At 41.0% G+C, this 14,565-nt stretch overlaps 2 protein-coding genes and 1 non-coding gene across 7 annotated transcripts in view; 2 read left to right on the top strand and 1 right to left on the bottom strand.

Moving 5' to 3' along the window:
* SLC25A12 (solute carrier family 25 member 12) overlaps window positions 1-10,646 on the bottom strand; it is a 197,543-nt gene extending 186,897 nt beyond the window's left edge. For both annotated transcript variants that reach the window (XM_031026492.2, XM_081814184.1), the window contains exon 1: window positions 10,614-10,646. In XM_031026492.2, the coding sequence (XP_030882352.1) occupies window positions 10,614-10,631 (18 nt within the window). In that variant the 5' untranslated portion in view covers window positions 10,632-10,646. The remainder of the gene's footprint in view (window positions 1-10,613) is intronic.
* A 244-nt stretch (window positions 10,647-10,890) lies between these two features.
* Window positions 10,891-14,565, top strand: part of METAP1D (methionyl aminopeptidase type 1D, mitochondrial) — a 69,814-nt gene continuing 66,139 nt past the window's right edge. Inside the window, exons 1-2 of one of the 4 annotated variants that reach the window (XM_081814180.1) lie at window positions 10,918-10,955; window positions 13,565-13,632. In XM_081814180.1, the coding sequence (XP_081670306.1) occupies window positions 13,620-13,632 (13 nt within the window). In that variant the 5' untranslated portion in view covers window positions 10,918-10,955; window positions 13,565-13,619. Of the gene's footprint in view, window positions 10,956-13,564; window positions 13,633-14,565 lie in introns of all 4 variants that reach the window. The other 3 variants (XM_031026495.2, XM_081814182.1, XM_081814178.1) reach the window with 3 other exon arrangements.
* On the top strand, window positions 11,779-11,880 carry LOC115940420 (U6 spliceosomal RNA). Its single transcript, XR_004075177.2, has one exon. It is a non-coding gene; the product is annotated as a U6 spliceosomal RNA (small nuclear RNA).

Here is a 14,565-nt window from a genome sequence, read left to right as displayed (position 1 = left end):
GGAAAATACCTCTCTTACATGACATTCACCTTAGGTACCAGACAAATACCCTAACTGCCCTCTTGTTTTTATAACCATTGAGGAGCAGGTATTAGGAAAAGGATATTTGGTTATAACGACTAAAAGTAACGATGCCTCATTTGAAGTAGGGCTTGAAGTTCCTCATTTTCTCTCAACATCTTCAAGTTTTCAACATCTACACTTTTTGTTTCCATATTCTTTTATATCTTTATTATAATACATATTTCATTCTCCCTTGTATTATATGTTATAGTGGAGTTATACTGTGCATTTACTCATTGATTTGGGTAGAGCTGTCTTATATACACAAGTAGTGTGCACATAGTACAAAAATGCAAAAGGGCATACAGAAAAAACTTCACCCCAGTCCTCCAGAAACAACCCCGTTTCTGATAATTTTGAGTATATATCTCAATGTATATCACATATTCAGAGATACATGCATAAATGAGCACATATGCATAGGTCTTTTATTTTACATATGGTAACCTACATATATTGTTCTCTAAGTTGCTTTTTATTTTTTTTAAGATTTATTTATGGAGGGGGAGCACGTGAGCAGGGGTGGGACAGAAGGAGAGGGAGAGAGCACGAAGCTGGATATGGGGCTCAGTCTCACAACCCTGAGATCATGACCTGAGCCAAAATCAAGTTAGAAGCTTAACCGACTGAGCCACCCAGGCACCCCTCCAACTTCCTTTTTAGGCGATATATCTTGGGGCACCTCAGTGGCTCAGTCAGTTAAGCAGCTGGCTTTTGATTGCCGCTCAGGTCATGATCTTGGGGTCCTGGGATGGAGCCCCACGCCAGGCTCCAGGCTTAGTGGGGAGTTTGCTTGAGATTCTTTCCCTCTGCCCCTCTCCCAACCTGCACACTCTCTTTCTAATAAATAAATAAATATTTTTGAAAAATAAACTTGATATATCTTAGAGATCATTAAAGCTATCTTGTTTAATGGCTGCACCGTATTCCATTGTATGGATATACCATAAATTACTTTACCAGTCCCCTATTATTTAGGTGGTTTCCAGTATTTTCCATCACAAACAGTACTGCAATGCGTACTCCTATACATGTGCAAGTATACCTACACACTGAAGCCCTAGAAATCATGTTCCTTATTCTGATCTCATTCTTCTAGTGACTGTACTACATTTAAAACAGTCAAATTAACATGAACTAAGGTTACAGAAGCTTGAACTGTACCAATGTAGAATAAATTATGCATACTGGACTAATCTAACCATCCTCATTCACAGCTAGAAATATGAATTACCTTAAAGTCACAGTGATTTGAATGCTTAGGCATATGCACCTGACTATTTATCCCTTTAGTCTTGCTTAGCTCTTCTCAAACCTTATCATCCAGAATTGCTGTACAGCAGGGTTCCTCAATCTCAGCACTATTGACATTTTGAGTCAGATCATTCTTCGTTGTGTGGGGCTGACCATGTACTGTGAGCTACTAGATGCCATTAGCACTACCCTCAACTCTAGTTGTAACAACCAAACGTGTTTAGACATTGCCACGTTTCCCCTGGGGGACAAAACCACCCTTGGTTGAGAACCACTACTACATAGGATTGAATATTCATCCATGTTAAGCACTATTTTTTATTATGTAACATAGACATTGTACAAAAGTCAAAATGAGTAAGAGTACTTAATGAGAAGCTGCCCTCCCTTCCACCCAGTCACCCGAATTGTCACCCTTCTCCAGAGGCAGTTACTTTTACCAGCCTCTCTTGTGTCCCTCAGAGTTAATTATCAGTCTGCAAATATCTGTAATTTTTTGTTTTACCACAAATGCTGATATACCATATGCAGTACTCAGAATGTTTTCCAGTTAAATTTAACTCATTTTTATTAGTACGTATTAGAACACTTCAATTCTAAACACCTTGATTCCAAACAGCTCTTTGATCTTCCATAGTTTGATTTCAGTGTGTTTAATCCAATCCTATTTTAATATTTAGGTTGTTTTCCATCTCACAAGCAGTGCGACAGTGAATATTCTTGTGTATACCTCCATTTTGTACATGTGGGAGTATGTATGCACGATGGTGATGGAATCACTGAGTAAAGGTTATGGACATTTTACGTTTTGGTAGGTTGAATACACATTTGAGACAATAAAGAAATTTGAATATGGGCTCTATATTAGGTGATATGGGATTTTGCATTTTTGTGATAATGATACCATGATTGTGTAAGAAAATGTCTTTACTCCTAGGGGTTACATGCTGAAGTATTTAGGGACAGAGTCATAGTATCTGAAACTTACATGCAAATGGTCCAGAAGAAAAGTACGTGTAGGTGTGATACATATATTTACATATGTACATGCATAGACAAATATATGTATATAAACAGAAACAGCAAATGTGCCAAAAAATTTTTTAATTATTGAATCTAGGTGGAAGATACATACAGGTGTTCACTATATGATTCTTCAACCTTGCTGTATTAGATTTCCAAAATAAAAATTGGAAAGAAAAGTTATTGCATGCATGAAACAAAAACATACTGTGAAAAAGAAATAGTGAATAAAAGCTCTCGGAAATTTAAAATAAATATTCTAATTCAAGCAGCAGAAATGTGGGGCATAAAGCTGAAGAAATTTCCTAGGACATCGAAAAGAGAAAACGTGACAGAAAAGATAAATCAATATGGGAAATCTGATAGCCAGCTTATTTTCATTTCAGAGAGGAAAAGAAAACAGAAGAACATTATCCAAAAAAGGGAGGATAATTCCTCAGAGTTGAAGAAGTCAATCTTCAAATTAGAAGCTCACTGAAAAAAAAAAATAGAAGCTCACTGAAGTTTGAACAAGGTTAAACCATGATCACTAAGATTTATTGAGCACTTACTATCGGTGAAGCACTTGAATCAGTCCTGTCAGTTCTCACAACAGCCCTCGGAGGCACATGGTATTCTCCTCAGGTGAGGCCTGGGGAGGTTATTTTATCTGAGGTCACACAGGAAGTGACAGAGCCAAGATTTTAATGCAGGCAGTCTAATTCGCTTGGGTTCTTAACCACTACACCACTTACCTAAAAAGACCCACATATAGACTAAATTATTAAATTTCAAAACACTGAGCATAAAATAAAGATCCTAAATGCTTTCAGACAGCAAAACAAAGGTCACCTGGGGGAGGAGGGGGCATTTAAATAGCATTAGACTTAGCATCAAGCCTACTCCATGCTAAAAGACAATGAACAATGTCTTCAAAGTATAGAATCCTACACCCAAACTAGCAATCAAATGTGAGAGTAAAATAAAGGTGGTTTTGGAAATCTAAGAAACTAGAAAACTTAAATCACACACTTTGTGATGAAGTTACTTGTAGGTCAACTTTAGCAGTATGAAGGTGAAATCAAAGAGCAAGTTAAGATGTGGAGTATAAGAAATGGTAAAACTAATCTGATTCCAATAAAAAGAAATCTCAGGATGGCAACTGAGTAACATATCTAAAAGTATTTGGTCCAAATTATAGGAGACTATGAACTCAAGAAAAAAAAAATGTATAAGAAAGTCAGAGTCCAAACATAATAAACTGTGGTTGGCATGGCTTTGAGCAGTAACTAGAAACAAATTGGTTGAGTCCAGTCAGGCTGGGAAAGGTAGGATGCGAGATTATCCCTTTTCAAATTGTAACCCTTGTTATAATTGCATGTGTTTAAAAACTGTGTTACTTTGATATGAAATTTTATTTAAATACTATTACTATATTATTCAGCAACTAATGCTGAACATATATCATTATCAAATAAAATATAACTGTAAAACATGTAAATTTTAAAAACAGGTTTACCTGAGGCAGACAAGTGGCACCTTTAAACAATGAGACTGTGCTCAGCTTGATTTCCACAAAGCAGAACTTGCCAAAAGAAAAGAGAATGAAGTGCTTTCTTTAATAAAAACAAAATTAACCAAAAAACCTAAAAAACACAATATTCAATCCTTTTCTTTGGAAGCTGATTCTCAAAAGGGACCATAGTTTACCATACTCTTTATTTGGCTGCCAAAAAAACTGTCCCTATCCTTGACACCCCGGTGCTATGAATTAACAGATACCACATATAAAACCAAAGCTTTGAAATTTTTCATTTCATAATTTTGGGGGGCTTTCCATTAACCCTGTGGAGAAATATAATGCAATAAAAGCGTAATGCCACCTCTTATGAATATCGGAAGAGTCTAAGTAAGATGCTTATAAACATCTTGTAATAAATATTTTTTTAAGATCTGTGTACGTATTATAACATACACAGGCTCGAAAAGGGTTGTATCTTCTCTGCTACGACCTCTCTCTGGGCCTCACACTCTTGACCTTCAAATTGGAAGGGGTAGAGTTAAAGCTGGATTAGATGGTCTTTGAAGGTTTTTCCCAGTTCTTCAACTGTATTCTTTCTCTTTGAACTTAATAAAAGACCAGTTGGAAAATGTGCTTTGGTTAGACTCTCAGTTCACCTGGACAGTTCTTTAGATTTTTAATTAATAATTTTGGCAGGTGAATCTGTGTGGAAGTCTTGGGCTGTGCAGTGTGTTTGCCTAGCTCTCTGAATCCCCCTTTGTGAAGGCCGTGGGGCCACCACAGTGAGGCTTGTTTGCTGTCTGTTCCTAGAGCAGCTGCTGCTTTTCTTCCTTTATCCTTTATCAAGCAAATAAAGTGCAGTGATGTTTGTGTGTGCTTCAGGGGAGGAAAATGCTCTCCAGACAGGTTATTCTCTGGGTTAAAGTGGATGGAATGAGCACAGAGGAGCTAGCTCAGTGGGAAGAGAGGTCGAGGCAGCATCTGCCCTCCTGTTTGTTTTGACACTTTCAGTCTTGCATATAGAATGTGTTGAGTGAGAGGCGAGCAGAAGTTAAGAAATGCACTACTGCTTAGTTTGTCAGCCAGTTTGGGGAGTGGAGGCGGAGAGTGGGAGGGGAGAAGGGGACATACAGCTAGTTTTCTTTTTCTATTATTAAATCCCTTGCACTTTCATCATCTCCACTTTGGAGATTCTTACTGCAGTGTATTTTGCATAATTGTTAACTGACCAAGGAGTACTGTTTCCTGCTTACGGTAGGAAATATCAAAATTCCAAATATTTTCAACCTGTGACATTGATGGTCAAACTGCTCTCTCTAGGAACTGGTTTCACACAATCCTCAGGACCATGTATTTTTGCTCAAACACACTAAGCATGATACCGCAAACAGAACCATAAAGCCAGGGGTGCCTGGGTGGCTCAGTCGTTAAGTGTCTGCCTTTGGCTCAGGCCATGATCCCAGGGTACTGGGATCGAGCCCAGAATCGGGCTCCCTGCTCAGCGGGAAGCCTACTTCTCCCTCCCCCACACCCCCTACTTGTGTTCCCTCTCTCGCTGTGTCTCTGCCAAATCAATCAATCAATCAATCAATCTAAAAAAAAAAAGAACCATAAAGCCAGTAAAAGAATATACAAAGATGGAAAGGTATGAGAAGGTACCCAGGCACCCCTCTAAGTGTTTTTAAAGAGCACATATACATACTTCTGTAAACAGAAAAAAAAACAAAAACCCAAACAGACTTTCTAAAAAGTTCCAACAAGGGGGCGCCTGGGCGGCTCAGTCGTTAAGCGTTTGCCTTCAGCTCAGACCATGATCCCAGGGTCCTGGGATCGAGCCCCACGTTGGGCTCCCTGCTCCGCGGGAAGCCTGCTTCTCCCTTTCCCACTCCCCCTGCTTGTGTTCCCTCTCTCACTGTGTCTCTCTCTGTCAAACAAATCAATAAAATCTTTAAAAAAAAAAAAGTTCCAACAAAGAGATCAAGAGCATTTTCTTTTCTCCTCTTTTACAAGTGTGGATTAGAGATGCTAAGGGAAGAATTATATCCTTCTCTCACCTTCATCTTTGCGGGGAGTGAAGGAATTATACAGGTTCTAATTTCCTGGAACCTTATCTAATTAGCGTTCAGCATTTTTCTCAGGTCTTGGTAGCCAGGGATAGCCAGACTCTGTAACCCTTCACCCCTGGAGTTGTTCCAATGGGCTTATCCTCTCAAGGGTATTTGGTCCTTCTTTATGAATAATCTTGTGAGCATGTTAGTCTCAGCTTTCCAATTAGTGTTTTTTTTTTTTTAAAGATTTTATTTTTAAGTAATTTCTACACCCAATATGGGGTTTGAACTCACAACCCTGAGATCAAGAATTGCACACTCCACCAACTGAGCCAGCCAGGCGCCCCTCCAACTAGTTTCTTAAGAACAAAAATAATATCTCTTTGGAGCCTAGAGTAGGCATTTAAGTATTTCTTCATTGGCTGATTGATTGCTAAATTCTCTTGTAACCTTTTTCCCTTTTTTCCTTACTCTAAAGGGTATTCATTCTCCAGCAGAAGGGAATAGATGGCAGTCGCTAAAGGTATACATTTTTATTTAGATAGCATGGGGGCAAATACACACTTCTGCTTTAACTCAACTTCCCTCAGAGCCAAGTCCAAGAGATGAGGTCAAAGAAGCCTTCTTTTCCCCCTCAAACCTGCACAGTTCCAAAGCCAAATCTGACCAAGACAAGTATTATCAGAAAACTCAGATGCATCAGTAAGTGAGGTCTTGGACTACCGTCATGCTCTTCCTCTATAGCCCTCCCATACCCTTCTTCCCTTGGCTTTTGCCACCACTCCATGCTCCAACAATGAATAGGCTATTATGCTGAAGCATTATTTCTTTTTTTCTTTTTTTTTTTTAAAGGTTTTATTTATTTATTTGACAGAGAGAGAGATAGCGAGAGCAGGAACACAAGCAGGAGGAGTGGGAGAGGGAGAAGCAGGCTTCCTGCTGAGCAGGGAGCCCGATGTGGGACTCGATCCCAGGACCCTGGGATCATGACCTGAGCCGAAGGCAGACGCTCAACAACTGAGCCACCCAGGCGCCCCTGAAGCATTATTTCTGCTTACAATCTCCCATAATATTTTCCAAGCCAAGAGGTTGAACCAACTTGAAATTAATACTGGCCAGACTGGGCCTGAAAGCAACAACTCCCTTGGGACAATGTTTTGATCTTATCCTACAGCTAAGTTAGCCCTGTCTGATCCCATTTTACTCTGCTTACCTTGACAGACTGTTCAGGAAGGTGCAGCAAGCTATTTGCTAAGCCCATCTGGACCAGGCCTATAAATGGTTATAGATTCCTGAATTTTCTGAATTTCAGGGTAGGACGGGCTCAGGTAGGACAATATTGTTCTTAGAAGGGGGTGGAACTTAAAGTTTCATTTACACAGGATTTATACGACTGAGAAAATATCATTAGACAAATCAAAAATGGGAGGGACAGGAGGGTCACGTACAACTAAAGTCCCACTCCCTTGCCCCCTGGTTCCTTCTTGGTTGGCACTGCTATAGAACAAGAAAACAGGGCACAAGCAGCAAGGAGAAATCCTCTTAATTCTCACAACTGCCTTGGATATGGTATTACTCTTCCTCAAAAAACATGGAGCATCTACACATTTTCTCTAAGGACACCCCTAGAGTACTCAGTAATATATCCATTGTTGTCTCAAATGTTGGCATAGGAAATGACCTCCTGCCAGCAAGTTGGTTAAGAGTGCCTTAGAAATTTTCCACCTGAACATACAATCATTTGAAGCTGGACCCTAACTTTACAGGGGTCCAGTGAGCTGCTGAGACAGGTCCCTGTTGTATGTTCAGTTATGTTTTTATGCAGGACTCCTAGTTCCTGGAAAGAATGTTCATTTGACTTGAAAAAAAATGTAAATAAATTAAAATATTTCCTCATACTAAAATCAGAGAAGTCAGAGGGCAAGTTTGGAAATATTCTTCACAAGCCGTGGAGTAAAATGCTAAGAAATGATCCTGAAATCAAATCAAAAGGCAAATTTTTCTGATTCACATAGTAAAATTGAGAAGCAAGGTCAGGAAGGGCAAATGAAGGCATTTCAGGCTAGATGACAGTCTTGCTGAAGCTGTGCAGGCCCTAGGGCAGCAGTTTCCCTCAGCAGGCCATAGAATCTGCTTTGTGCCCAGTAGGAAATACTGCATTATTCCAGTTAGTTTTACAATGTGTTCATATATTCTTCTATAGATATGTAAGCATCTTAGTATGGTTTATGTTTTTAAGTATCTTGCATTATAGGTAATCTTAATAAGTATTTAAAAATCTAAACTTGTAAAACAAGTTACAGGATGATGTTTTACAAAGCAAAATTTATTTTTAAAGAGATTTACTTCATGTTGCATAATCCCCTAGAGCATTTAAAAAATGTGAATTTGAATTACAAATTCAATACATATGTTACAGAAACCAATATAATTTAAATTTGATTACAAACTATATAAAACTTTTGAAAAAGTTATATGGTATAAATCTATAATAAAATATTGTTAAGTAGAAGAAGTAAAAACTGACTTCAAAAATATGAATATAAGGGGCGCCTGGGTGGCTCAGTCATTAAGCGTCTGCGTTCGGCTCAGGTCATGATCCCAGGGTCCTGGGATCGAGCCCCATATCGGGCTCCCTGCTCGGCGGGAAGCCTGCTTCTCCCTCTCCCACTCCCCCTGCTTGTGTTCCCTCTCTCGCTGTGTCTCTATCAAATAAAAAAAAAATGAATATAAGAATTTATTTCTGATTTATTTCTTTTATAAAAGAGGATAAAAAGATCTTAAAAGGTGCTAATAAGACATGAACTTAGGTAAAAGGCAAAAACTGAGGTAAAAGACCTACAAAACAATAATTAATCGCAATTAATAAAAATATTTTAACATTAAAGAATGAATTTTTGGACACAGAAACTGAAGGTATTAAGAAGTTATCCTTTATTTCTTGAACTCTGGTTTTGAAAAACTACTCAACTTTTTATTCAAGAATCCCAAGCGCAAATCTGAATATTGGTGGGAATTCAAATTAGTAAAGCACCACAATATAATTAACCTTCATTTTACAGGTGGGAAGATGGGCAGAAATGGAGTAGAGAAGTGAGTCAGTAGTGGTTACTCATTTAAATGAAAGCACTCTAATGCCCTGACTCTCCAGGATCACAGAATGCTAGAATTGCAAGGGATCTCAGATATTGGTGGTCTAGCCTTTTATCTTGTTGGCATTTATCTCATAAACTGATGATTTTGGAGGACACATACTGGCAACTTTGAATTCTTTTAATGTCAGAGGGATATAGTATGAGATAAGCCAAATCAGGTCAGTGGATGAGCTACATAATCTGTGCAAGTTCCCATCTGTGTCATTTCTAGCTCATCCTAGATACCCACATTCTATGCCGAACTTATTGGGCATTTCCTCACTGGATCCCACTATGATGGGGCCACCTGATTCCACACGGTGTTTCCTTTTCCTTTTCTTTCTAGTTGCAGGGGAACAGAGCAGATTTACCATATTCAAAAGTCCTCTCTCTGGAACTGATCTGAGTTTGAAAAAGGTGGAGCTTGAAGTAACCTGTGGGAGTACTTTTCATTCTCATCCTCGCACATCTTACTTACCTCAGTGGAAAACATTATTTCTCTTTATCTTTCAAGGTGACCCAAAAGCATCCAAAACTGGGTCTCCAAGAAGTATAGCATGTGTCCTCTAATGAACTGCCACAATTCATTCTTTGAAAGTAAAAATATCAAAACTATGTAGTCATTAAAAAGAATGAGTTTGAACTAAGATTTGATGTTTATAATGAGTGCAAAAAGCAAGTCCTAACAGTAAGTATGTGAGTCCATTTAAAATATTTACACATATTTGCCTGTAAAAGGCACAGAATGATGCTCACAGTGGCTGACTGGAGAGCTGGATTGTGGTGCGCAGAGAGGGCTAGGAAGGGGACCTGGGCTTTTTTCCTTTATTCATTTCTGAATTGCCTGGATGCTTCACCAAGTGTGTACTTAAATTCTTTAAAATTAATTAGGGAACATCACACACATCCACCAAGAATCTTTATCAGTCTTTAATGCATTAAAAGTCTGGGAAACCGTTAAATTCTTGGTTTGACTGGTTCCATGGAGAGTTCAATTCCTTCACCAGACATTCCTTAAATACTAGGTTCTTTGCCTGGCACCAGGCTACCAAGATCTGTAACACCTGGTCTATGACAGGATGGAAATCTGCCCCAAAATGCAGCTAAGAGGAAAAGTGAATTTGGTAAGAATGGGCACCATCATCACTAGGTATACAACGGCACCCTCACTTGTCTCATAATTGGCCTTCTGTAGGCTTCGTCTTTCGGCAGCGCCATCCTCTCATTCTTAAAAGTCAGATTTACGATTAAGACTCCAGTTAATACCGTTGAGCGGGAAGTGTCCTTGGGGAAAGAGAAGTCCCCGGACAGACCCACTGGGGTATCCAGAATTGATTTTGCAGCGGCACACAGATTCCTGTCTTAACCTGGAGTCTCTGCTGAGTAATGTAATTTCTGGGACAGCAAAGGGGCAGCTGGTGACTTTGAACCAAATTTTACCTTTCAACTCAATTCAGGGAAATTTCAACAGAGTGGCCGACGATGCAAAGTGCTATGTTGAACGCTAGATTGTGCTTTATTTTTTCCTCCCAACTTCACGTTTCCATGCACCAAAATGTTGATGCTACAAATATTGGATGCCACGCTTACCTGACAGGCTTCTTCCATCCCACCTGGGCGCAGGGGCTCTGAGCGAGCGCGCGAACCGTGGCTGGAGCCCGCCTCTCGCGGCCGGAGCGGGCTCGGCGGGCCGCGGGTTCCCCTGCTGGCCCCAGAGCCGGAGCCGCTTTGCTGCCGGGGCTCCCGCAGTCAGCCCCCCGCGCGCACGCGCGCTCCCCCGGGGCGGCCCCAGCGCCTCCAGTCTTCGGCAGGGCTGCGACTGGACAGTTCCAGCGGGCGGGGCGGGGCGGGACGGCTAAGGAGTGCTCCGTGACCACGTGATCGGCGCTAACATGGCGGCGCCCAGCGGCGTCCACCTGCTCGTCCGCGGAGGTAAGCCCCTGGAGAACCGCACCGCGGGGGTTTGCACGGTAGCTCACTCGCTAAGCACCCGGGTTCAAAGGGGTTACACACCCGCGCTCAAATATTTCGCCGCACACGAATGTACTTTTAGTTCTACCGATACAGGCAGACACACAAGCTGACACAGGGACACGCCGCAGGAACACGACACATTTATTCACTCGTCATTTGCCTGGACTGCGTCACTGCGTGGCATCTATTCGCAGTCACTCCTTGAGGTTTATGGGACATTGTCTGAAGTTTTCTTCCCCCACGTCAGTTGTATGATTAGTGTAGCAAACTTACTTATTTTGGCTGCGGAGCGATGAACCTACGGTAACTCGGGAATGCGCCTGGATACCCAGTTGCCACAGAGAAAGCAGTTGGTTTGTTGTATATATTGGCACGATACAATACGTCTTTTGGGAGACTTGCAACATGTGATTATTCGGTTACAGTGACTTAAAGTGAAGAAGCGAGGAAAATCATGTCCGGGGAGCTCTCAGTAGGTGTTACCCTTGCGTGAATGGTGAGACTTTAGTAAATAGATACTTTTGCAGGTAAATTAGGGAAATCCTTGTTAGATTTGTTCTGAATCTTGGTTAGAAAGAACTAGGAAGTTGTTTCAAGGATTGGGAAAGAGGGGAACTAACAGAGTTTGAGGGACTGCTTAGGTGTCAGGCACATAGAACAGCAGTCCTGTGAGGTAAATTTCATAGTAAATAGCTACCGTTTATTAAGTGCTTTTTAAGTACATGGTCCTGCGTCAGCACCTTACATATGCTAGCTACCTTTTAAAACCCAATGAGTTAGTGTGCGCTTCAGCAGCACCTATACTAAAACAGGAACGATACAGAGATTAGCGTGGCCCCTGGGCAAGGACGATGTGGAAATTCGTAAAGCGTTCCATATTTTTTGGAATTAGAATTTTAAGATTATAAGTAAATAAAGGAACACTGTACTGCGAAAAGTAAATAAATAAAATCCAATGAGTTAGGCGTTACTCCCGGTTTGCAGACGAGAAAAGTGAGGCAGAGAGGTTAAGTAATATGACTAAGGCCGCACAGATTTTAAGAGGAGCCACAGGAAGATTTGAAGGGAGAGAGGTGCAAGAAGAAGGTGATGTAAGCAGTATTTGGGGCTGGTTGGTTATTAGAGTGGAAGTCAACAGGAGAATGCAGCCCTGTGAAAAAAAGCCCCAATTTACATCTCTTAGGATCTGGGCTCCAGGCCAAACTCTGTTTACTAATCAAGTTACTTTTCTGTTTCCTCTTTTGGCAAGAAATAATGGTGTTTAGACTTTTTTGTGTACCACAGGTAATGGTGAAGAGAATCTGGGGAGATAGTCGAGGTAGAGGAGGAACCAAAACACACACACATGTATATTTTATATATATACACATATATGTGTATGTGTATGTATATAATCCCCGCAGATTACAGAAATAGCATATTAAATTTTTTTTTTTTTTTGGTCACTTCTGATTTTGACAAATGGTGGTTCAGACAATCCTGGGAAAGACTGCTATAGGGAAGCCAGGTCGGGTTATTGGTTCCTATAACCCATTCCATTATATCCCACAGTGCTGCAACAACTAAAAGAGGGATCTTCTGACTAGAAAAGGGACAGAAAATGTGTCATCAGGGAGAGATTTATTGACCAGGAAAGGTCACCTTTATGGACTATCCATAGCTAGTTTTAAACTGCAGACAGGTTGTCCTATACCACTTGCTCCCCAAGGCCCTAGGATGGAAAACGAAGGGTAAATTCATGAAGGCTCCTGTCTCTCTCTTCTTCCTTTTCACACACTTAAATTGATGTACATCAATTCACTGTAAGTCTTTCTGTGTCAGGGTTTATCATCAGCATCTATGTGCATCTTTCCCTCCTGGAAAATAGAAAGAAAACATTTTTTTTAACCCGTTTAGAAGGCATAAGGTTTTTTTCATGACTCTCCAGCTCACTGTAGCTTTAGTCACTGTATACCCTATAGACAGTAGTTATAAACCTCCTCTCAACATCCCCACTCCTGTTAATTCTTGTTCAGCAGGAGCTATGTTTTATCTGTCCAGTTTAACAAGCATAGTAACTGGCTCAAAGTTATACTTTTTTTTTTTTTTTTAAGATTTTATTTATTTATTTGACAGAGAGAGACACAGTGAGAGAGGGAACACAAGCAGGGTGAGTGGGAGAGGGAGAAGCAGGCTTCCCGCGGAGCAGGGAGCCCGATGCGGGGCTTGATCCCAGGATCCTGGGATCATGACCTGAGCCGAAGGCAGACGCTTAACGACTGAGCCACCTAGATGCCCCGGCTCAAAGTTATACTTACTAAACATACTGAATTGAGAGGCTGTTAAGACTTGCTCTCTTCCATCATGGACTAAGGGATGGGTAGAAACTGTGAGTAGTGACATAGGAAAGGAGAAAGGACATATCAATCTGTTGAAAGCAAGAGATAAGGTAACAAGAGCCTTTTAGGGATGAAATTATTCCCTGGATTAGCACTGGCAGGAAATCCCAGATCCTGGCACATAATGCCTACTGTCAGGTCCCAGGAACTCTTCCTTGCTTAATCTCTCAATCCCAACCCCACTTATAGGAATCCTTGTTCCAGCTACTGAAGGCATTACACAGGATCCTTTGTATAGGAAGAAATGGGGAAGGCAAGTAAGTGGGGCATACTTTCTCCTTTACACTCTGGTCACTTTTATGAGCCTGGCTTGTCTTCTACCTCTCTGATTTTCCCAGACTTTCACTAGGCTCTCTGTTAGGTTTCTAAATATTATTGTTCCCCAGGATTTTGTCCTAAACTTTCATCCCTGCTTTCTCTATTTGTTGTCACCAATCACCTTTATCTACCTCGATGACTGCAAATCTAGGCAATTTTTAAAAAATGAACAGAGCGTCTGCTGGAACTGGGCACCAGCCTCAATTGCCAGCTCTTTGTTGGGTATATTTTCCTAGATGTCTCTTAGGCCCTTTAAACTCAATAGGTCCAACGTGGAAATGAATATTTTTCTCCACATCTTCTTCTGGGCTTATAGACTTTGTCTCCATCAATGGTATTACCATACAGTCAGTATTTAAGTGAAAGCATTTGCGTTCTCTTGGTCCCCACCTTTTTTTTTTTTTTTTAATTTCTCTGTCCTGGGGCGCCTGGGTGGCTCAGTCAGTTGGGTGTCTGCCTTCATTTCAGGTCATGAGGCCAGGGTCCTGGGATAGAGCCCCACGTCAGGCTCCCTGCTTAGCGGGGAGCCTGCTTCTCCCTCACCCTCTGTCATTCCCCATGCTCTTACTCTCTCTCTCAAATAAATAAATAAAATCTTTAAAAAAAATTTTCTCTGTCCAGTGAGTTAGTAAATCCCATTTCTTTTTTTTATCTAAGATTTTATTTATTTATTTGACAGTGAGCGCACAAGCAGGGGGCAGGGGCAGAGGGAGAGGGGAAAGCAGACTCCCCACTGAGCACGGAGCCCGACACGGGGCTCAATCCCAGGCCACTGGGATCACGACCTGAGCGAAGGCAGACACTTAACCATCTGAGCCACCCAGGTGCCCCGGTAAATCCCATTCCTCCCCTGCCCCCAAGCTATGTATTTA

The sequence above is a fragment of the Leptonychotes weddellii genome, chromosome 3 (genome assembly GCF_054177405.1).
Source record: "Leptonychotes weddellii isolate Sample4059 chromosome 3, ASM5417740v2, whole genome shotgun sequence".
Lineage (NCBI taxonomy): Eukaryota > Metazoa > Chordata > Mammalia > Carnivora > Phocidae > Leptonychotes > Leptonychotes weddellii.
This window is presented reverse-complemented; position numbering and strand designations above follow the sequence as displayed.